The sequence below is a fragment of the Neophocaena asiaeorientalis genome, unplaced genomic scaffold, assembly GCF_003031525.2.
Source record: "Neophocaena asiaeorientalis asiaeorientalis breed wild unplaced genomic scaffold, Neophocaena_asiaeorientalis_V1.1 scaffold89, whole genome shotgun sequence".
Classification (NCBI taxonomy): Eukaryota; Metazoa; Chordata; class Mammalia; order Artiodactyla; family Phocoenidae; genus Neophocaena; species Neophocaena asiaeorientalis.
The window spans coordinates 3,876,465-3,898,951 of NW_020172592.1; the positions used below are offsets into that span (position 1 = coordinate 3,876,465).

The window sequence follows — 22,487 nt, forward strand, 5'->3', positions numbered from 1 at the left end:
TCATCCTTCTTGGCCTTCACTTAGTTTGCTGCATCATGAGAAAGTTCAGTGGTCAGCACCTTACCCTGAGGGAGAAATGATGCGGCAAAGAAACGGGTCTCCTTTTAGCAAGAAAATGGCAGCTTCTTTCTCTTCATCTGTGTGTATTACCCACAAATCCTCAGAATTTTTTCTAAGGAATAATGGATTTCTCTGTTAGTTTCATATATTGTGATATTCACCAGCATGTGCTAAAGACTCAGAATTTCTGATGAGCTAGCTGATGCTTCCTTTGCATATGGTCCTAGCTGGGCAACACGGGAAGCTTAATGTGTTACAAGAGTTGGCGAGCACACCTGGCAGGTCAAGCTAAATGATGTGTAGTTACCACCCCATTACCCATGCTCACCACCCAAACTCAGTTCCTATTTGGAATGCAGGGGTAGTGAGAACCTGTTGGCAGCTGAAGTAAACCGGTGAGTCAATGCCAAGTGCCTCCTCTCCTTCACATCTGTGTATGTGTGCATCCTTTCCTGCATAATTCTTATTTACCCTTAGAGTATAGTACTCTCATCTTCTCTCCTAATAACTTTAGTTAACCTGAAAACTCTTCTTTCTTGCCTTCCTTCCTGCCTACGTGACGCCGTAAGGAAAAGAACCCTTAGTGTATGTAGCAGCCCCTGATTCTTTCCCAAGAATTTAGTTATCTGTGTGTTTGGTTATCTAACTGTCTGTCTATCTATGGGTGGGGGTATGTGTGTGTAGTTTTTATTTTCTTCATATGGTTCTGTATTTTTAAATTATATATATTATGTATTATATACATACATAAATATATGTTATATATGTATATATATAGAGAGAGGAGATTCATTTTTGATAACATAAGATATATATGTTCATTTTAGAGAACTTAAAAATACAGAACCATACGAAGAAAATAAAAACTATGCTCAGTTATATTGCCTAGAGATAACAACTGGAAACATACTGTATATTTTCTTTCAGTTTTCTATGTGTATAGACACACATACAAAGTACATACTCAGAACTATGTTTTTTTTTTTCACATCTCTCACTATTTTCTTTACCTCCCTCTGCCTTTTTGATTCGAAGTCTCCCACAGGAAAAAAAAAAAAAATCAAATGATTCTAAGAATTTGGTGTATGGAGTGAACTATTTAACTCAAACATGCTTTATTTTAAATAAGTGTAGGAAACCTTTATCCATTTTTACCCTTTGCCAACTTTCCTATTGGTCTGTTAGACTTTTTATTGATTTATAGGAGCTCTTTATATAGCTAAATAATAGCCATATGTCCATAATGTCCTTGTCTGTTTTAGTGTTGCAGTTCTTTTCAAAGTTCACCATAATTCTGCTAACTTTGTTTACAATGACTTCTGTTTTACATTTATATATTAAATAAGTCTGATTTTTTCTCTTCATGGATTTTGTGTGTTAAGGCTTTTTAGGAAGCATTTTCATACTCTGTGGTTATGAAAGTATTATCCTGAATTTTCTTTAGATTAATTTATAGTATCTTTAATGTTTAGCCCTGGATTGCCTTGTGCAGTATAAGGTGGCTTTTCTACTTTTTCTCCCCCAAATTGTCCCAACACCTCTTATCATAGAATCTTTCCTTATACTACCAATTTGAAATGCTACCTATATCATATGTTAAATGCCTAAAAATGGGGTTTGCCAGCACCGATGGCGCTTGTTCTCCCAACTGCACATGTATCGAGTTATCACGTTGTGTCAGCAAAAATGCAACCACGCTGCTAGCAGAACAGCACAGATCATAACGCAAAAGCCTTGCATAACATGGTTCACATATGGACCCACTTAATAGATATTCAGGCATCTGATTTTCTGTTTTAGAAAAAGAAAAACACTATTATATGAGGTTATGGGGCTGCAGACTGGCCTGGAAGGTAATGTGTGGGCAGCGCCAGCCCTGGAGACAAGCAGGGCAACTATGACAAGGGATTCTTCTCCTCATATATACAGGATTAATATATAGGAAGGGAAATATAGTGGGGAATATAATTCCTACTATTTTTACTCCTCAAGAATGCATTTGCTCATTGCTGTCTATTGGGCTTCCACATGCAATTTCTTTTTGAATCTGCATTTGAAAAAAAAAAGAAAAGAACTAAAACTCCCCAATGAAAAAAATTTTTAACTCTTGTAAAAATCTGTACTGAAGAATATACACACATGAAAGGCTGTGGGAATGATTTCATTGTGTGTTACCTAGAAAGAAAATAAATGTAAATATGCATAGACTGTGTGTATGGTGAAAATTCTGTTGAATCTCATAAAAATAATTGAAGTTAAAAGGTTATTAGGTGAGGGGATGATCCAGGAAAATACGTAAAGATAATAGGGTGATGTTAAAACAATCAAACCGAGGAATTGTTTCTAGGCTAAACCTCCATTCCTGGGAGGATTCTCTCAGTAAGATTCAGATCTTATCAGTCTTGAAAAATACTGAGACTTTTGAGTATAAATGCAAACACAAGTTATGGATAGAAGCTTCTGAAGTGAACGTGTGGGAAGATTCCCTCTGAGAATAAACTATATCAGCTGGAAAAAAATACACTGATAATAGCAATTCAGATTTCCATTACAAGAGGAAATGGACTGAGGCCTGTTAGTGATATGCAAATTAATGTGTACTTACATGGGATCTTATCTAAAAGAAATTGAAATGTACTCCAAAGCACAATGAAAAGAGGGTTATTGCAAACTAGTCTTAACACCTGTGTAGAGGGAAAAAAAAAAAGGGAATAGAAAATTCTATGGTATGGATTCCAAAATCAAGTTCCTGACATCCAAATATTAGAGCTGTAGAAAATATATAGATGGTGATTCCAGGGTTTGCTTTTCACTTGTGAGAATTTGCTTTTAGAAAAGAGCACAGGTGTCTAAGGCATTTTTAACTTTATTTTCTTAGCCAACTTTTCTTTCCAATCCACTGCTGGAAACTAACTTAAGCCAATTTGGTCATTTGCAATTGTCAGGAACTATTTGGGGGTATATTTCAGGGACCTTCAATACTTGGAGGTAGATGACACCTGTTCGGGGGATGGGAAACGTTCTCCCCAAATCTTCCAATTTAAGATGTGCTTCAAAGAAAGAAGTCTCAGACTGAACTCTGGTACACATAGAGTTTATGTGTAGCACATAACTTAAAACAAGTCTTGAAGTCTTAAAATCTGCTCTGTAAACTTGTTGGAATCCCAACTCTGTCCTTTTAGGAACCTGACTAGCCCTAATTGGAAAGTTCCTTTGAGGCAGATATAGCAATATTTTCATGGTAGGATTAAGCTGATCTTCTCATTGGGATCACATAAAAGTACAGAAACTTTCCATAAGCTGTTTACCACAGGACACAGGACCGGTCAAAATCCGAAGTCTAAAGAGTCACGGGGATTACTCGGCTACTTTGAGATATAGCTTTTCCTGTTTTGTTCGTAGAACAGTAGAGGTGCAAGTACAGATACTTCTATTTTTCTAAGATACCTTGAACACTACTCATTTCATCACTGAACAATCATACCCAGTATTCATGGTGCTAAGTAACCAACCATTTATGTTGATGAGAGAAGTTAGCTAAGAGCTCAGGTAGCCGACTTTGCAATGCAGGCTTCCATTAGCATGTGTGAAATGCTGGTTAAGCATCCGGAGCCCATGTGTCTCTCTTGGTTATATAATGATAATAACCAGATAATGGCCCCTAAGTTGTCAAATGGGATGAGTATTCACATGCATATTGTAGTAGACTGAAGTATTTCAAAGGTACAATTTACAGGACCAGCTGGCTTCATTGGTGACTTCTACCAAATATTTCAAGAAGAATTAACACCGATCCTTTTCAGTCTCTTCCAAAAAAAATAGAAGAAGTAGGAACACTCATTTTACAAGGCCAGCATTACCCTGATACCATAGTCAGATAAGGACACCACAAAACAAGAAAATTACAGGACAATATCCTTGATACATAGATGCAAAAATCCTCAGCAGAATGTTAGCAAGCTGAATTCAACAGTACATTCAAAGTATATCATACACCATGATCAAGTGGTATTTATTCCAGAGATGCAGTATGGTTCATCATCCACAAATCAATCATTATGATACACCACATTAACAAAATGAAGGGTAAAAATGATATGATCATCTCAGTAGATGTAGGAAAAGCATTTGACAAAATACACATCCATTTATGATAGATACTCTCAACAAAGTGGATATAGAGGTCACACACCTGAAATAATAAAGGCCATATATGATAAGCCTACAGCTAACATTATACTCAATGGCGAAAAGCTGAAAGCTATTCCTCTAAGATCAGGAACAAGATAAGGATGGTCACTCTCACCACTCCAATGCAACATAATACTAGAAGTCCCAGCCAGAACAATTAGTCAACAAAAAGGTAAATATATGGGGTGATGGATGTGTTCATTGACTCAATGGGGGGAAATCCTTTCACAGTGTCTGTTTACAAAATCATCATTGTACACGTTAAATGTCTTACTATTTTAACGATGCTGAAAAAGTAAATTATAGATAGCATCACACCCTTTTTTCTAATCACTTATTTGTCTTTCTTATAAATTCTTTGCTATGTTAATCTCTCATGAAATTAGGGAAATGCAGCAGGAAAATTATAGGATGATTTTCTCCCACACACACACAGTAGTGTTCCTTGAGGCAACAACTTGAGTTTACTCCAGGTTGTCTAAAAAGTTGTGGAGACTGTTTTTAAAAAGAGAAGAACAGCCAATGCTTTCAAGATATTAGCATAGGCTCTCAGAATACTACCCAGGAAGCTGGATGGAGAGAATTTCTGTGCTAGATTTCTAGCAAAGCTAGAAATTGGGGCAGTCATTGCACTCCTCAAGGCTAGTGTGCTACTGTCCTTCCCCTTCGTAGGAAGTACTAATGAACAAGCATACTTCTCTAATTTAGTTCCCAGGGTCTAATTTATCTGATAGAACTGAGGTTATTAATGATTATCTAACTTATTTAAAATTCTCTAAATTTTCTACTTCACTCTGTATATAATAGAGACTTAGATTCTATGAGTATTTCACCAAATGCAAAAGTGTTAAAAGTGTAAATATTCCGTTTAGGTATTCCCATAGAAATTTTAAGACTATTAGGTTATAGCTGTGGGTGTCAGAATCACCTGGAAGGCTTGTTGCAAACACAGAGATTGCCAAGCCCCATCCAGAGTTTCTGATTCCCCAGGTCTGGAGTAGGTCCAAGAATTTGCATTTCTAACCAGCTCCTAAAAATCCTTTGAGAAGCCCTCGTCTCCTGCCATCTGCCCTCTGCCCTCCACATGAAATTTAGATGGCATTGTGAGGATCCTTATAACGTAGAAAAAAAAACTGTATTCAACTGTAAAATTGTAGAAAAGGAAAATAATTCTTTAAATCAGTGTTCTATATTATCTTTCAATAAATAATTAAGGCATATCATTAAATTAAAGTATTTATTTTCCTGAGGCTCACCACACATGGTTCAGATACTTTGTTTTCTAACACATTCTTCAGACCTGATAGTATGCCGGTAGTAAGTGTAGAAACAGAGTAAGTGTAGAAGTGATGGAAATATTTAGGACCTCAAATAAATGATGCTTTCCCCCACCCCCCTCTCTTTGCTACAATTATGTATAAATGAAGCCTCTAAAATTGTCATGAATGAGAGGTAAGTTGGGTGCAGAAAACCAACTTCTAGGACATTAAGGAGAAATACTCATGTATGGAGAGACAAGGCAGTTAGGAGAAACCTAAACACTGAGATGTAAGTGAAAATTCTGCCTTGTAACTGAGGCTTGTTAACTTAGCACATGCAATATTACAGCAATTATTCAGTTTGTAACTAGACTCTTGAATATAAAAAAGAAATCGGTCAGCTTATGCATTATTGAAAATTATTTTAGATCTTAGGATTCATCTCTTGAGTTGTTGAAGAGCCATAGTATATAAAATTAATATGGTAAAAACACCTGTTAAACGAGAATATATGGTTTCACATATTTTTATGATTTTTATGACATGAATTTTAAAATGCTATGTGGAAAAAATATATCCCTTGAAAAGTGATTTGGTTAGTTGCCTTATCTCAAAGTGTGAGAGACTTCATTGAAAGAACTGCAGAGCTTTGTTTCACATCATCAAGTGCAAGCCGCATCTAGAAAAAAGGAAACCAAGACTCATCCTCAGACCTTACCCCAGTTGGCATCAGTCTCCCCAGTGCCCTCAAGTCCACAGTGACTTGGGAAAGGAGACAGAGGACAAAAAGGGAGCTCCCTAAACACCTCTTTTGTGCTAGTACTTTACACAGGGCACCACATCTGACGAGCCCAGAAAGGATATTCAGACCCACTGAAGTCCTGATAACCTGCTTCCCTCACTGAGCTTCTGTGACACGTGTCACAGCTGAACTCCGGCACTCCTGACGGAAAGCAGCCCTGTGTCACTAAAGAGTATGAAAACTTTCCAATTTAACTCTTAAGTCATTAAATACTTAAATAAAACTTTGAAAACTTACAAATTTCTCATCAGGATCATGTATAAACTGAAATTTTTACTCCTTTAAAAATGTTAAGTATGAACTCGAGTGAATGTATTTTATTTTAAGTGGAAACAAAGTAAACATTGAATGTGATAAAACTGTTTTCTTATAAGTATCTTACACAGTTTTATGGAGACTGGTGAATTACAGGATAGGAGACAGAAGATGAGAGTCTTGGTATTATTTTATCATAGAGATTTGGTTTTTATTTTTAATTGTCATAATGCAACTTGTGTGATAGAAAAGAATGAATTTCCCACTGTGCTTGATGATCATCAAAAATGTTTAGAAGGAGAGGGACCAATTTTAAGGAAAGCACACAGCACTGTTTCTGTATGTTCCGTGGGGCAGGTTTGCACTTTGATTTGCAAGGAGGTTAATGTTGCTTTCCACTCTGTGGTGCTTTAGGCTAGTTTAATGTCACTGTTGGCTGCACTCCTTTCTTTCATTGTCCAGGGTCGCGGTGTAATTCTTTGCTCACTCATCACCCTCCTGGTTTTGCCCTGCCCCCGTGTCTCCACAGATCATTTTGTGTTTCTCTCCGGTTGGTCACACGCTGAGAAGTAGAGCTCGGAAGTTCCCAGCCCTGGTTAACTGCACGGCTGTTGACTGGTTCCATGCTTGGCCCCAGGAGGCTCTGGTCACAGTCAGCAGGAGGTTCATTGAGGAAACCAAGGGAATTGAGGTATGCCGTGTCAGCCTCTAAATCTCTCTCTCTCTCTCAAACACACACACTCTCACTGACCCAAGTCCTCAGTAAAACATTTCCAAAATACACCTCCTAGCAGAAAGCTGTCCTTGTTTGTTTAAGATGATAAGATCATCTTTGTGAGTTTACATTTTACTGAATATGATGGCTGATCTTTTTGTATCTGGTTGAGGTGCATACACACACACAGACACAGATACACACAGACACACATACAAGAGACACATATACACTAACACACACACAGACACACAAACAGCACGTGAGTTCTTACTCATCTACTGACTCATCAGAAGGCCAGGATATTCAGAACGTACTGAATATAAATCCTTTACATTCACAACTAAACAAAAAAGTAGGCACCCATAGCCATGCAATGCTTGTTCTTAACAAAGTAAGGCAATTCATTGTGATTTTTCTCATTATGGTATTGATAGGTGAAAAATCAGGCCCCATATATTTTGCAATCACTAAGTCAACTAATGTATATGCTTCTTTGTTTTATGGGTGTATGTTTTATAGATTATGTTTGTCATTTGCTCATGTTGAAATTTCCACCTCCTATTGCCTTTTTAAAAAGTTGCATGAAACGAAAAAAAAGAAAAAAAGAAACAACTTCAAGCATTCAGATTCAAAGTGAAAAAGGAATGTACCAATAGATATGAAGGTGTCATTTAGACCTCCTGGAAATGAAGTTGTGCATCCATCAAGCACCTTTCTGATTGGAAAGTTTGGATGGATGGTGATTGTGAACATTTCCCAGGGAGGTTTGTCTTCTGATTCCTTGGAGTGATAAGTCGAACGGTGCCTAGAATAAGTCAGGCAGGAAGAATGATTCTCAGAGCCAAAAATAAAATCAGGGATATGTAAGGAGTGATGGCTCTTTCCAGCTGAAACTTTGCTGTGAACAGGGACAACCTGCTGTAGCCTCCTTTCCTCCCAAAACCGTAACTGCTGCTTTTCCAAAGCAGTCCTTTCACATTTCGTTGAATATTATATCTTTTGGTGGCCAGAGGGTTAGAAATCTGGGCATATTTACTTTTTCAATTAATGATTTGTAATGCTGCTAGCTTTATTGCATATTTATATTTCTATGTATATTTTATATACATAATATATACAGCTTTATCATATATGGTTTATTGTATTTTCCAAAATGTCTATTAATCTAATTACTTACTGCTGGATTGCCAGGGAAGAACTGTTATGCAACATCTAAAAGATGTATATGATAGAGGTTTTATCATATTCAAATACCTCCTCTTGCTTTTCTCCACACACACACTTAAAACATTTCTATAAATTAATGAAAAAAAATGAATTCCTCTATTTCACTGTTTTCTTCATATCCAGAAAGTTCTTTCTCTTGCCTGTCTCTACACTCACCCCTAACATTGAATGAACTTACCTAGACCTTTAAAACAACATCATCATCAGGATTGGGGGGGGTAAAGAGTGAGTAATATTAATGTGTGGTTCTATTTTTTTTAAGTGATATTCACTTTTCCCCCACTGGTTGGGGGACACTGCAAAGCTTTTCTTACATTTAGGGAAATATATGTAAATTTGTTCCCATGAACAGAGTGGTAGACTGTCACAGGAGTGATTGATTTCTGTCTGAAATGCTGTTCTCCACATTATGTGTCTTCCTCGAGTCAGAGGAACCCCATTTAGTGGAGACTAACGCTAGCGTTACATAAAGTCTACCCGAAATATTTTTTACTTTAAAATCTGGAAAACCATTAAATATGACTAATGATGGTCAGTTACTAATACAAATTTCTTCAGCTATTGCTAGGTCCACTGCATTTCTGGAATTATGTAGGGAATTATTTTGTCTTCTGATAACTACAAGAAGCATTAAGAATGCCGATTTACTAAGAGGAAGAGAGCCTGTATGTATCTTTTGGTAGCAAAATTCTGTTTCATCCAGATCATTTGATTAGGCTGGCTTGGTAAGGAAGAGAAGAGGACCAGCATGCTTTGTTTCTTAATGTTCATTTCTCAAATGGGAGGAAATCAGAGCCGGTGGTGTGGTTTAATTTAGTGTCTGGCACAGTGCTTTAAGCCCCTTGCCTTTGCTGCTTTGGTGCAGACTCTCTCCTGTCAGAGTAGGTGCCACTTAGAAAACAGCTCCTCCTGAAGGAGCTTTGATATGCCAGTGACCATTGACATCTACTGGATGAGGCAGGACTTGCATCATTTTAAGTCCAGAGGGCTCCTCGCAGGTCCTCAGCTCTATTTGGCGGTATCATGATGCCTCCTATAGGATGCTGGGTGCCAAATAGGAATTTAAAAAGCACTTTCCCATTTCTATGGAGCTGAATTATGCCTGGAAACAAATTAGTCAATTTCGTTCCAGTGCTGTGTGCTTATTTAACTTTCCCACCTTCATAATTTGTTACTCAGGAGCAGTAATTATAATTCAGAATGCAACGTGTCCACCTTCTCCAAATGCGTGGGGCCTTTTCAGTAGAGGTCAAAAACAGCTTTTACATTTTTTGAATGAGCACTAATTTGATCACTTTCTTAGTTTTAATTTCCACCGTTAAGACTGAGAGTTGTCAGCATAATTTAGCACTTCTTAATTATTGGCCTCATTTGCTGAGTGTAAGGTACTTATACAAGGTGCCCCCCCCCACCCCCCGCCTTTAGCCAGAGAAAGGATTCATTAAAGGCAAGCGGTTTTGTGTGTGTTGACATATAATTTTCAGGTAGTACACACTCAGCACCCAGGGGTGTGGACTGACTAAGTCTAAGTTAATGTTTGTGCTACTTTTCTGTTACCTGGTATTGAACTAAAATGACAGCTGACAGAATGACCAAAATAGTTTGACACTGAAGTATCACCAGGTATTTATCTGAAGACTTTGTGTCAACATACACTCCTCATAGGAGATTTGGAAATGGAGATGGAAAGACACAGTGTAAGGAGGGAGAGGATACCCTCCAGCCATCCGTGGGAATTGGGTTACAAATGATAATTGGGAGATCTTGTTGAGAAGTATATGGGTCCCAGTTAGGAGAATCCAGGAAAAAAGGAAGGAGAAACAGATGTTAAAAGATAAGAAATGGGACTACCCTGCTGGCGCACTGGTTAAGAATCCGCCTGCCAACCCAGGGGACACGGGTTCGATCCCTGGTCCGGGAAGATCCCACATGCCGCGGAGCAGCTAAGCCCGTGCGCCACAACTACTGAGCCTCCCCTCTAGAGCCGGGGAGCCACAACTACTGAAGCCTGCGCGCCTAGAGCCCATGCTCCGCAACAAGAGAAGCCACCGCAATGAGAGGCCCGCGCACCACAATGAAGAGTAGCCCCTGCTCGCCGCAACTAGAGAAAGCCTGCGCGCAGCAACGAAGACCCAATGCAGCCAAAAACAAATTAAATTTTTTAAAAAATGAATAAGTCCTATTGTGAAAAAAAGATAAGTAATATTTTTGATTTTTCAAGTCAAAATGAATAATCGACCTACTTGAAAGCAGGGCTTGATGAAAAGAGAAATTTTTGAATGGAAGTGAAAAGACGAGTTCTCTGAGGAGTGAGATTTGCTTCGGAAGGAGTAGAAAAAAAAGGTCTGAGCAAGATGGAGAAGCCCATGCCCATCCTTTTCAGTCATGTTGTCCAACTGGCAAGTAAAAATTCTCTGTCCTTTTGCCGTGATACTTCAAGATCGTCACACAGGCGCAATATCATCGGCTTTATCAATAAAATGACTTTATTTCACATGCTGCCACCTCTTCCATCCAGAACTTGTTGAAGGTTTGGCAACATAAGAATGGCACATTCTCCTACCGTTTTCCAAACCAATCATGGGAAAATGTCCACTCAAGGAGGGAAGTTATTGTACTGCTGCTGTATTTCAAAGACTGATTTCGTGACTGGTCTCTAGCTTCCTTTTAAAACCTTAGGCCAAGCATGAAGCATAGTAAACAGCACTTTGTTAGTGATAGGTACGTTAGCGGCAGCATTTCTGTTAATGATTTTAAGCGCAGTTCTTGCTTTGAAACATAAGTGAGGGTTATTCAGTATGAATTTCAAAAGTGGAAAGATAACCTTGTACAATAGAAATTCTGTGAATCTGTGAAAAATATCCTCTTTCTGAGGACTACTGAAATCATTTTAAAAGATTAAGACAAAAACAAGTGCAACCAAATTTCTATTGAATCTGCCTAAATCTCATACTGGCTTAAACCTATATTCAAACAGATGGGAAAAGGCCCAGGTGGTGGTTCATATATTCCCCATTCTTCAGCCCTCTTTCCCCTTTGCACACACACACACTAACATACTGTTCGCCGTACATTTCTTGCTCTGTGCAAGTTACCTAAATTTAGGATAGGATTGCAAAAAGCAGTAGAATGCTGCTTTCCAGGGTTTTTGCAGTTATGAAAACTTTAGGAATCCCCCCTACCTGGAAAGTAGGGTCCAGTTTTTATAGCTGCGCGGGAACTTGGACGTGCTGTGAAGTTGAAAGTTTAGCTAAATCAAATGGAGGCATCGCTACATCCTAGTTATAGCTTTGTGGCTTTCCTACAGTGCTGGCCTCCCCAGATCCATCTCCTGCCTTGTCTGCTTCTCTGAGAGGGGAAGCTGGGCTCCATCTTTCCTCCCCATGCCCCTAGTCCTCAACTAGCATCTTTGTTTTAATGTTCTGTCAGTAAGCCATTGAAGGCTACCTCTTTCGAGGATTGGAAACTCATCTGGAAGATTGCTAGCTTATGCTGGACTTAAACTTGCCTTTAACCCAGGCTTGGTCTCTAAAGTTTAAAGAGAAAAATAAAAAACACGAACAAACTAACAATAAAATGCCGTCACCAAAGTAGCAAACAAAAACAAAAAACCAGCATGTAATTTAGAAAACTCTGCATTTAACACTTGTGGCTGCTCTGTCTGGTGGTAATCTTCCTGGGACTACTGTTGGTACTATTACCATCACCAAGAGCAGGGTAACACCTGCCCTGCATTTGCATTATTTCCCACCTCTCATCACCAACCTTCTAAGCAGGGACCACTGGTTTCCCTGTTGTACAGGTGAGAGGCTGGCAGCCATAAGCGCAAGATCCTTAAGCAGGTGAGGGGCCCATTCGGCACTTTCATGCCAGAGCTCATATTCTTAAATCCTGCTCTGGACTGTTGCACAAATGTTTGCCTCTTCCGAAGGAGGAATAAAAGGAAAGGAAGACAAGAAATAGAGTAAAAAGGAGTGAGGAAAGTCTAACTGTTAATTTTGTGGGCAGTAGGAAGTATAGGGAATGCAATAACTTGCCCAATTTGACAGAACTGGAAATCTAACCCAGGTCCTAGGATTCAAACCCCGCATCCCTGGCTGCCTCCACGATTTTTTCCTGGGAACCTATTAGCACTTTGAGTAGTTTAGGAGAGTAGCTCAAATATAATACTGCCATTTTGTGCATTATTAAATTTTTGTTATTTAATAAATCAAACTTACAACCACAGTATCTAAGAGATTCTCTACTTTGACCAGACCCAAAAGGAGCTAAAAAGTACAAATAGGATATATTGGGAGTCTGGGATTGTCATGTACACACTGCTATATTTAAAATAGATAACAAGGACCTACTGTAAAAAAAAAAAACAAAAACAGAAAAAATGAAATTAAAAAATAAAAATAGATTTGGAATTATTGAAAATTAACATAGGTATTAAATATGTACAGTTTTGTATATTATACTTCAGTAAAGCTGTGAAAAATTAGCATAGAAATAATTTCTGAGATAAACTACCAAGATGGACAGTAGGTGTATGACATTATACGTTACAAAATTATCCCAAGTTAAACTTGAAAGGGAGGGCTTCACTGGTGGTGCAGTGGTTGAGAGCCTGCCTTCCAGTGCAGGGGACGTGGGTTCCAGCCCTGGTCTGGGAAGATCCCACATGCCGTGGAGCAGCTGGGCCCATGCGCCACAGCTGCTGAGCCTGCGAGCGCCAACTACTGAGCCCACGTGCCACAACTACTGAAGCCTACGTGCCTGGAGCCCGTGCTCCGCAACAAGAGAAGCCACCGCAATAAGAGGCCCGCGCACCACAACGAAGAGTAGCCCCGCTCGCCGCAAGTAGAGAATGCCCACGAGCAGCAATGAAGACCCAACGCAGCCATAAATAAATAAATAAATAAATAAATATATTAAAAAAGAAAAAAAACTTGAAAGGGAAACGATTTTCTTTTTCTTTTTTATCTGCCTCCTTTCCCTTCCTTGAATACAATACTCTTGAAAGACTGAATTCAAAAGTACAGATATATAGTCCTCTTTGCTGGTCTTGGGAAGGTGTAAAATCCTATGTAACACTTCAAGTGTTTGATTTCATTCTGGCCTCCAGGCGTTGGTTTTCATTCAGATTTTGCTGTCATTTTCAACCACAGGGACATGCTGGGCACGTGCTTGAAGAGTCAGGTGGCCAGAGTGGCAGCGATTGCCCCTGCTGGAGAGCCAGGACACCAAGTAGAAGAGATTTGTTTGTGTTTCTGTGCTTACAGTGAGCCATCACAGAGAGTAGAAATTAAACACTTTTTCTTAATGTGAGGAAAAAACAGTTTCTTCTTTGCATCCGATTATGCATTGGCTTCAGCAGTGTTTTCCAAAGCATCTTAGTGGGGAAACCTTGGATTTATAACCATTGGATACTGGCACTTGGCTTATTTTTATTTTTGCTTTCACCATGATTGGCTGTAAATTGACTACAAATGGGATCAACCGGTTTTCATTAAGGGGCCAAATGTAGCAGGAATGAGGTTCTCCACTCCCAGCTCTAAAAGTGAAAATACAGCGTTGCGTCCCCATTACTGTAGCCGCACCAGCACAGGCAGCCATCTCCTCCCGGGTCACCCCCCACCCCACACTGCCACCCCCCCAAAAGAAAACTGGAGATAAATGAATGGCAGAATAAATAATTTATGCTAATGAAATTACTGCAATTAGTAGTTCTACAATGACCCTTTTAAAAGCCACAGCTGTTAATGTCAGGAAGTGCTGTCACTACTGACCTTATCATAAGAGAAAGTGACAAATTGAGAATGCAGGGAAGACCAGTCATCAAAGAGGTCTGTTCTGGAACGATTAGAGTTTTCTGAAAAACAGTGTGAATTACAACCAGCTGCTCCCTGGCTCTGCAAGTCTCCCATGCTGTGCCATTTTGTTAAGTCCGATAACAATAGTTATTTTGCCCCATTGAGACAAGTTGTCTCGGGCCACTTCTAGCTCTACCGGAAACCACTTCTTCCATCGGGGATTTACAAATGAAACTGTTGTTAAAGAAAGCTTTTCAGGGCAGCCGAGGAGCCTCCTCATAGGATCATGGTTGGGCAGAGGCCAGGTTTTGTTTTGTTTTTCTTTTCTGCAAGGAGGTTGCACTTGGCTGGGGACATATTTATATTTTAGAGATATACATGCTGGCTTTTAGTCTCATTAAAACAACACAGGACAGGCGTGAATTTCTGCCCATGTTTATATTGTAGTCAAGTTCTCTAAAAAATAAAATCCCTAAGGGGATATTTATATGGTGTTGCTTAACTTCCTTATAAATTTATATTCTGAATTCACTATTTGGTAATGTACATACATCTCAGATCTAGTAGAAACAAAGAATATTCAGGATTTGTATCATTTGGTATTTAACTTTTGCTTTAAAAACATTTTCGTTACTAGCGCCATAGATTTTTAATATGCAGAACAGTCTGGTATGTACATATTTTAAACCCAGTCAGGCGTTTTCCGTGAGGTTGGAGAGCCAAGTGTTTAGAAATTGCTTTGGAGCCGTTCTTCTCTGACAAGAATCGGCCTGTCTCTCCTCGCACCCCGGGTTGTGATATTAATGGCGCAGGTCTGAAACGTTTAACTGCATCACCAGCCACTTGTGTGCAATTTCCCCAAAGCTGTCTGAGCTTTATTGACAACACTTTGGTAAATTATGTGTGACTTTCCTAAGAGTTGGTGTAGCTCATTTAATTCATATTAATTGATTTTTAGGCTCCCGTTGATTAATTGAACCTGGTTCATCTCCTACAGAATGCAATAAATAATCATTAAAATGCGGGAGATGTGACTCCACAAATTAAAAAGGGAACTACTTCAGAACTCAGAGAGGACAAAATGGAAAGAATGTCTAGTGGGGGGTTCTCCAGTAAGTCTTCAAAGTAGAGTTGCTCAATTTTTTGTTTGTTTCAAATGAGAATACATATAATCATACTATTTTTCTCCCAGGAACAGTGACTTTTATACCTTATCCTCCAGTTTGTTTCCACATGGGTTCTTATAAAACTGTGTATTTCTCAGTTTAACCTTTTTTTTTTTTCAGTGACTGTTAGTTTTCTTTGGCTGACGTTTAGCTTGAAAGCAACACCAAAAATACTTCTCTGAGTACTGTGTCTCAATTTCTCCATTTTCTCTTGCACACGCTTGATAAAAATCAAGTCGTGAAAAGCAGTGCTTGTGTTGCATCTTGGCTTTTGGTTTTGGTATGTGGAGCACATATAAACCTTTGGCCTACTTGGCAAGAGGAGGTTACTAAGCTGGAAGGTTTCTTGTCATCTCTCCAATCCCGTGGACATCTCTGAAAGACTAAGTGTTCCTAGAAACTAAGCTGTTCTGGCTTTTAGAAAATAAATACTGCATAATTTCGCTGATTTTTCTTCTTTTATAAATTTGCATTTTTGTTTTCATTTGAGAGAATTTCATGTGAATTGCCATGTGTATGTTTCAGCCCCTGGATAAAGATTCTGTTAGCCTCTTCATGGCACACGTTCACACTAGCGTAAAGGAAATGAGTACCAGGTATTACCAGAATGAGAGAAGACACAACTATACCACCCCAAAGAGTTTTCTGGAACAAATATCACTGTTTAAGAACCTGTTGAAGAAGAAACAAAACGAGATATCCCAGAAGAAAGAGCACTTGGTGAATGGCATCCGGAAGCTACGAACCACAGCCTCTCAGGTATGACCCGGGTATGTTACTACTGAGTGAAATCAACGCTCCTAAAATTAAAAAATACCTTTGCTTTTGAAGCAGCAGTTTAACCTACTTGTATAAGATGCATCGTGCTAAAATTTACAGTTTAATGATACAGAGAACACACAGCTCCTGCTTTCCTAAGGCTGAAAAGGGATCAGCCAGTTACACTATCACAGCTGGTTTGGAGAGAACCCTTCTGTTGTTGGCCTGTCTCCGTGCCGGGCAGTGTCGAGATGTTGAACAGAACAGGCACAGCTGGTTCCCCTCTCCTCTTCCACTGCTTTGATGCTCTGGGCTTATCATCAGGAACTTTGTCACAGGACAATGGAAATCAGATCCCTCTTGGTCTCAGATTCTCAACCCCCAGTGAAAGCAGCGTTTCCTGGCCGACGCTGTGATAAAGGGTGTTGGGATTGGGGTCCCTAAGTATAGCAGTCTTCTCTGGCCTTGGTGTCTGATCTGTTCCCTTTAGCCACTATCTCTCTTAGGTGAAAATATCCAGTGTTGCTTTCATCCTCGACCATAACGCCTCCACTACCTTGAAGGACGGCACCTCTAACCTCCTGGAGTCAATCAGGAGGGAATTTGCATAGGATGTTAATCATGTGTGGGTCTGCACACATATTATCAGATTTTATGGTTAAAAATCAAACAAGTATATGAAGTAGGTGTTCCTACTGAAATTTTACACATGAGGCTTCAAGAGTTGAAGGCCACAGAGCCCATGAGTTTTGAGTTGGAGCCCAGATCTATGTAAAGCCCATAGTTCCAAGCTGCTTCTCTGTGACTGGTAAAAGAAATTAGAATGAGAGAAGACAAAAGACTTTGGAGATGGGCCAGCCAGGCTATAGAGCTAGAGGAAAAAAACAATCCTCACTGGTGGTCACCTCAAGGCCAGAAACTCCCAGGGCCTTTTCAGAGTATTTGTCATCAGGTTGTACACCCATATGCTTTTCAAGAAATTGGGCCAGTTTTCCCCCCAAGAGTACTGGTGGCCCATCCATGCCTAGGATGGAAATGAGACAGAACCTGGTTGGGGGAGTGTATGTTGGTGACTTTCACCCTGCAGGACTCTCTGGCCATGTCCTTCAAGTATGTCTGAAGGCCAAAGCATCACTTGCCTCTTTCCCCCTTCATTTCATACACCAGGAATGGCTCTTCGGTGAAACACTGTGATCTGTGCTGAGCAGTGAGTAGATGGACCACGATTGGGAAAGAGAAACCGGAGTGAGGAGGTTTCCAAGACTGAGTGTTGCAAAGAATAGTTGCTGGAAAACCCCCAAAGAATATATTCCTATATGTGCATCTTTTCCTTCACTTTCAAAGAATGTCTTTCTTTGCTCTCTCTTTTTATAAATGTTTTATCTTACTCTTTTTGCCTTCTTTCTCTTTCATTTGTCTTCCCTCTCCCTGTCCCTCCAGTTCCGTCTCACTTGAATCAAAACCCTTTTCCCTAGTAAAGACTTTTTGCTAGGAGTCCTGTTAAGCTAAAAGTGGAAGAGATCTGTATCCCAGAGCATTTATGTCCCTCTGAAGGATGACCCAAAATGAGCCTGTTGACCTTGTCCCAGGAAATGACAGTGTTGGCTAAAGTGAACTCAATACCAGTGGGGCCTCTGCCACACTGCGAGGGTTTTCTCCCCAAATGACAGAGACTAAAGCACGGGGAGTAGCATCCTCGTTCATCTCAGTGGTGGCAGCATCTCACTCACAGAGAAGAAGAAGAGAAAGTCTGTGGTTTCCTGACAGTCATCTCAGTTGTGTGTTGTTGAGCTGGGGGTTGGGGAGAGGAAGAAAGAAAGGGGGTGCCTGCCATGTTCACAGCTGTCTGGGGTTTCCTTATTCCCCCTCAGCTATAAACAATAGGCAGAAAGTCTGAGAAGATACACAAGGTCTTGATGGAAGGACTACTGATGAGTTCTTGCCATTAGGTGTTTGTGCATGTGGTTGGAATATCTAATAGCACCTTAAGAGTTTTTAAAATCGATTTATTTTGAAGAGGAAGCATAGTCTCCTATGTGGACAACCAGAAAGGCTGACGGTGTAAGATCAGGTGGTGTGCAGAGCAAGATGTCTTCATCTTGGAGCGTGTGCCCTTGCAGCAGTCCCGCAGAGCTGGATATCCATGCCATCTGAAATATGTCCAAACCGTAGCGCTCTTCATGCATCGCAGCAAAGCCCTAAACCCCTTCTTTAGCCAGGTAGCCCCTCTGCAGATTTAGCGTAGGTCATAATAGAGAGCCCAAGTGAATTCTCTTCATCCATAAGGCTCACATCCAGGGCTTGAGTTGCTTTCGATATTTCAGACTTAACAGCTTCCTTAGCAACTGAAATCAGGACTTGAAATAAGTTTCCTCCTAATCTCTTGGATGATGATTTTGATTATGGCCTAACATGTGACTAGTTTCACACGGCTAAAAGGAAGAGAGAAGGAAACATCACTGTGCAGTGTGACCCTGAGTTCATAAAGAGGCTAAAAAAATCAGTCTTAGCTTAAACTCTCCTAGTACAGGTAGCAGTCACAGTACCAACTGTGCCTTTTAGGGTAGAGTGTAAATAACCCATGTTGGCCGGGGAGGTTACAGGCATCCTTGGATATAGCAGTGGAGTGTGGTTCCACAAGATGAAATTCCTGAAGTGTTTTTAGCAATGGAGTCAAAATAAATGGTTGTGATTGTTTTTTTGTGATTAAAAAACACACACAAACACAAACAGTAATATTTATACCCCACAGGGGGCATGAATGACACATGCTCGGGTGACATGTGCTCAGGTGGGGACAGCTGGTGGTGCTTCCCTGAGCTGAGAAGATAAATGTCTGGTTGGTGCTGACATTAAGTTAATGACTTTTTCCACAAAACCATTCGAAAACATTATTCTGTTGATTCCTGTGTTTAAAAAGAAATGCATTTTTTTTTAAACACAGGGCCTGCATTTTTTCACATGGAATTAAAGTCAAATCAGGGTAGAAGAAGAACCAAGATAGAAATTGCTAGGCCCCCTGAATTCACTTAAAAAAATAAGCTATTTCTGATCTTTGTTGTTATTGACACAGGTTTCTTCAAAGTCATGACTTTTCCTTTAGGTAGGGGATCTGAAAGCCAGACTTGCCTCTCAAGAAGCTGAGTTACAACTGAGAAATCACCATGCTGAAGCTCTGATCACAAAGATCGGGCTTCAGACGGAGAAAGTGAGCCGGGAAAAGGCCATCGCGGATACCGAAGAGAGAAAGGTCAGGCTAATTCCACCATTTAGAGTACAGAGCTATATTTAGCACAAAATAAACCTTTGGAGGTGAACAGTTTTGAACAACTTCCTCTCCAGGGAGCGTAAAATCTAAAGAATTATTATAGTTACACATGTAACAGCATTTCACACCATGATTACCACTTGACCTTTCTTTACATTATGCATTTTCCCAACCTTTTAGCTCTTTTAATGATATGAAAGAACAATAAATACTGAGCTCATTCAAGCATATAATGGATGTGGATCTTGAACATCAGGCCTATTTGTAATACAGTAAAGGTCAGGAAGTCACCTCCGGAGGTTTCTAAAGCTTTTCAGTTTTTAGGCAAATTGAACAACTCAATTGTTAACAAAGCCCATTCCATCACTTTGCAAGATGGTTTTCGAATTTTGCATTTTAATAACACAACTTGAGTTTATTATTATATCCTAAGCTAAATTTGTTCTTTTTCAGTCAGTGGAGGCCCTGGCATTCTGTGTGATGTTTTATTGTTGGAAACAATTACTTTTCAGATTATATAGCTTCTGCTTTCTTTGTACTTGGGTTTCCAGTAATTCTGGAATAAATATGTTATATTGTCATCTTCTCTTACCAAAACTTCAGCTACAAGTAGAAGGTATTTTATTTTTGTGTATCTCACTTCCCAAAAGAACTATAGCAAACAGAATGATTACTAAATATTTGTTTAAAAATTGAATGACTGTATATGTGCAAGGTCAGTTATCTTATTTTAGACAAAAGATTATAATCAGGGCTTAGTTAATTAAAAAATGTAAATTATGAGTCGCATAGCCTGGGAATCAGTAGCCATTATGCTATTATTCTGCATTAACGACATGAGAAAATATCTGTTTTACCAGTGATGTTGCCGTTCATTAATAGGCAGTTGAGTTGTTTTCCTTTTGTTGTAATGTGTATTGAGCATGTTTGCCGTTAACTTGCACAGCTAAAGACTTTAAAAGCATAGTGAAAGTCAAAATGCTAAATTAATGATTTTTTTTTTAACTTATTTTTGAAGTTAAAGATAAGGCATGTTTGGCATGGCCGAGAGGCATATGATTCCTAATTCTGGTAATAAATATTTCCATTGAGTTTCAGGTAAATGGAAGAGATCCTTAAACGTGTATTTTTATCTAAAGTAATTAGGTCTCACACATGGTGTGATTATCATAAACTAATTCCACCCAGGGGATGTTTTTCAGGCATTACACAAATTTGTGATACTCCGATAATTACTATATCATAACCCATCTCTACAGATCTTAAAACATGACAAGTACTCTGGAGGACATTTCACATTTTTGCATGTGACTTTCTAAGGCAAAATTATCCTCACAAATGGGGAAAAATGTTTTAGCAAATTAGAACTCATCTGACGGGTTGTTTCGTGAAGTTCTCCAAACATGGAAAGGACACATAGTATTTTGTATATCTAATCCGTACCAAGAAATAAAAATAATACTTAAAATTATTTTCATTTTATCCATGAGGCTTAATTTAGTTATAAATAACAAATATTGTCTGAGCACCTATTTTTTTGCCTGGCACTTTTCTAGGTTCTTGAGGATATATATATATATGATATGCAAGGTGCCTGCACGTAGCTTACATTGTAATGGGAAAGACAGGAGACAAGTGACATGTTGATAGACAAGGTATTTTGGGTTAGCAATAAGTCTATGATGAAAGTCAAGTGATGTTATGGTGGAAAGAACTCTTTTAAGTTGGTGGTCATGGAAGGAGAATCTATTTGTAATTAAACTATGTAGAGTCAAGGAATTAATCAAGACCAAGTATGTGCTATGGGCTCACATTGGTCATATGTTCATCACCGTGCTAGATTCTATGTGGTTATTAAAAAAGGGTGTATATGGTCTCTGTGAGTCTATAAAATTGGGGCCTCAAGATTTAATACTTAAGAAGTAATTTAAAAATAACAAAAGTATGTTGCCACATTTAATATGGCTAAACAAATATTGGGGTTTAGAGGCTGTCTTGCTGTGCATCTTGACAACCCATGTAGAGAAGCTGGTTGAAATTGTTGCTTCAAGTTTATAAAATCATCGAGGGCTGTTCAAATCATGGGCGTTGCCAGCAGTGACCTCAGGTAACAGAAGCACCATTAAGCTTGTGAAAATTAGATCTTCCATCTTTGTTTCACTTATCAGCTCCAAATTCTAAGGATCCTCTGATCCTTTCAAACTGCTTTCTTTGTTGAATAGTAATCCTTATGAGTGAAAGTGCCTTCCAAATTGCAGAGCTCATATAATCTTTTCAAAAGGTGGACATCCGCCCTGATTTTGAATGATCTTCAGTTTTTTAATGTTTCTTTTCTAAAGATGGGTGGGGCTGAATTTTAGGACCATCAGGAATTTCTTAAAGACAGGTGAGAGCCATGTACTTGTTAGCTAAGGCTGCCATAACAAAATATCAGGGACTGGGAGGGTTAAACAACAGAAATTTATTTTCTCAGCGCTCTGGAGTCTGGAAGTCCGGAAGTCCAAGGTCAGGGTGTTGGCAGATTTGGTTTCTCCAGAGGCCTCTCTCTCTCTCTGGGCTTGCAGACAGCCACCTTCTCTCTGTATCCTCATATGCCCTTCCCTCTGTGCACACACCCCTGCCAACTCTTGTGTGTAACCAGATTTCCTCCTCTTATAAGGACATTAGTCAGATTAGATTAAGCCCCACCCTAACAGGCTTGTTTTAATTTAATCATCTCTTTAAAGGCCCTCTCTGTAAATACGATCACATTCAGAGGTCCTGGGGTTAAGGCTTCAACCTGAGAATTTTGAATGGACACAGTTCAGCCCAAAACAAGCAGTTATTGTGACTTTATCCTCTTGTGACCGCCACTAAATTTCATGAACCATCTGCAAGGAGCTTTTGACTAGCAGAGGGCAGAAAAATTCTGGTGTACCCAAGAATGGGACAGTCTCCAAATCTGCTTTAACGGACGATGGTAGAGGGAAAGCACATACTCTAAG

The 22,487-nt window shown here is 39.3% G+C and overlaps 1 protein-coding gene across 1 annotated transcript in view; it reads left to right on the forward strand.

Moving 5' to 3' along the window:
* Positions 1-22,487, forward strand: part of DNAH11 (dynein axonemal heavy chain 11) — a 307,654-nt gene that overhangs the window by 185,160 nt on the left and 100,007 nt on the right. The window contains 3 exon segments of the mRNA XM_024738428.1: positions 7,097-7,258; positions 16,002-16,235; positions 19,339-19,485. Coding sequence (XP_024594196.1) covers positions 7,097-7,258; positions 16,002-16,235; positions 19,339-19,485 — 543 coding nt within the window.